General features: G+C 41.9%; 1 protein-coding gene across 1 annotated transcript in view; it reads right to left on the bottom strand.

The window, feature by feature from the left end:
• The window catches only part of FAM107A (family with sequence similarity 107 member A), a 17,325-nt gene that overhangs the window by 2,607 nt on the left and 12,643 nt on the right, over nucleotides 1-2,075 (bottom strand). Inside the window, exon 2 of the mRNA XM_006917501.1 lies at nucleotides 1-108. This exon is cut by the window's left edge and continues 91 nt beyond it. Within this exon, the coding sequence (XP_006917563.1) occupies nucleotides 1-108 (108 nt within the window). The remainder of the gene's footprint in view (nucleotides 109-2,075) is intronic.

Raw genomic sequence — 2,075 nt, 5'->3', positions numbered from 1 at the left:
GCAGCTTCTTGGGCTTGATGAGCTCTGGGTTCCAATCTCTATACTCCGGCCGGGCCATCAGGCCCCCGATGTCTGCTCGCTCCCTCTGGATTTCTGAGTACATTGAAGCTGTAGAGACAGGTGGGAGAGTTGGTCAGAGCTGGCTCCACAATCTCATCCATCCCTGTGGCCACAGCTGAAGGGCAAGGGTTTGGTGTTAGGTGAACCTTGGCTTCCTGCTACTGTGCAGCCCTAGGTAGGCTAGCTGATTTTCTGAGCCTTAGTCTCTTCTTTTGTGAGACAGAAATAATTGAACCTGTGCACAGGGTTGTCGTAAAGTGGTTTGTAAAGTGGGTTGTAATGATGTTTGTAAAGTGGGGTAGAGAGGTTAAGTGCTACTTGGTTACAAAATATGGGTTGACACACGTGCAAATGATTTTGGCCTGACTTTGAAAAAACAATTTCCCTCCTATAAAAGAAATTATGTTTAAGTTTCTGTTTTTCAATGAGCTCGTATCATAAAAAGAAATATTTAAAAAGAGCAATATGTACTTGTTAAAGTTAATTTGGATCAATGCAGTGATTAAAGAGAATATCACCCCTATTGTCCAACTTCCCTATCCATAATTCCAAATTCCCCTGTGGAAGCCTTCAGCTTTTCTCGTTCTCCAGATCAAAGAAGAGAGTATGAAATCCTGAGACTGCTATGTCTCTAATTACAAAGGGATGGTTGTCATCTTTAATGCAGATGTCTGGCTTCTTGATGGCCTCACTTTCACCATAGCAGCTTGAAATTCATCAATTGACTGAACATCCAGGGCTCCCTCCTCTACAAGCTGATTACATATCTTTGAAGTGCCTAAAAGCAAGGAGGGAGGGAAGGAGGGAGGGAGAGAGAAAGAGAGCGACTTCTTAAGAAAAAAATCTCAAGGAGGTGACACAGCCTGGCCATTAGCTGCTTATAGTAAATTGAGTGAAAATTTAGGCATTGGCTCTACCCCTTTCATGAGTTCTGCTTTTCTGAGGTTGAACCTTTACTATATGCCAGGCACTGGAAGTGTCTGGTCTGGTATGTAGTAGACACTCAATTAACAGTTGTTGGGAATTGATAATAGAAACTTTGAGGTTGTATAGATGAGGAAACTGAGGCTCGCAGAGGTTGGTTTTGGGAAACCAGTGCCTTAAGGCATGTAGTTTCCATGTAGCAACTGAGGGGCTATGTCCCCAGATCACCTGCTAGGCTTCAGTCCCCTCTCTTGAGGACCACAATGGCCTATGAACAGACCTTCACTTCTCCCCCACTCCCTGGCCCCACTGGGAAGAAGATGAAAGCCATTCTCTGCCTGAGTGTTTTTTTTTCTTTTTTCTTTACAGGCGTTCTCCAAGTAAACTAGACAGGGATGGTGGTCTGTGCAAAAACCTGGAAGTGGGTAATAGCTCAGTGGGGTTGGAAAATACAGGATGAGGGGGTTTGATGAGGTGTAAATTGCAAGGTGACATGTTAGGGACTGTAGGCATCAAAGGGGAGACTATGCTTTACAAATGGTTGCACGCCAGGTACATGTTTAGCATCTCTATTACTTCCCATTGCAGGGTGCTATTAGGAAGATTAAGTGAGAACATATTTGTAAAGGTGCTGTGTAAACTGGAAAAAGTGTTAATTATTATAAGATATTTTGGATGTAGCCAGATAAAGTGTCAGAGCATAGAAACATGCCTACTAATTTTCTTTTTCTTGAATTCACATTCTCAGAACTCTTTCTAAAATGAGAATTCTAATTTCTTTTCTTCTCTTTTTCATGAAGCTGTTTGTTTCCAGGTTATAGCCTTCCTAATTTTTTGGTCCTTAAAAAATGATTGTGGTAGTATTTAGTTAAAAATGGGCACTTGACAAAATAAACAGTTGGCTGCATCAATTCCCTCCCTGTTTAGAAACGTGGGTATTTTCTCAGTCTGTGGATTAAATTGTCTGGGAGCCAATGCATTAGAATACCCTGAGTCAGATGAGAGTTTTGAGAATTTTTCCTCCTTCTGCTGCCTTTTCCAATTACCAAGTCCTACCAATTGTTTATCTGAATAATTCTCAGCTACACTCT

This window comes from Pteropus alecto, unplaced genomic scaffold (assembly GCF_000325575.1).
Source record: "Pteropus alecto unplaced genomic scaffold, ASM32557v1 scaffold75, whole genome shotgun sequence".
NCBI lineage: Eukaryota > Metazoa > Chordata > Mammalia > Chiroptera > Pteropodidae > Pteropus > Pteropus alecto.
The sequence above is the reverse complement of the archived record's forward strand: the minus strand, read 5'-3'. Positions and strand labels throughout refer to the sequence as shown.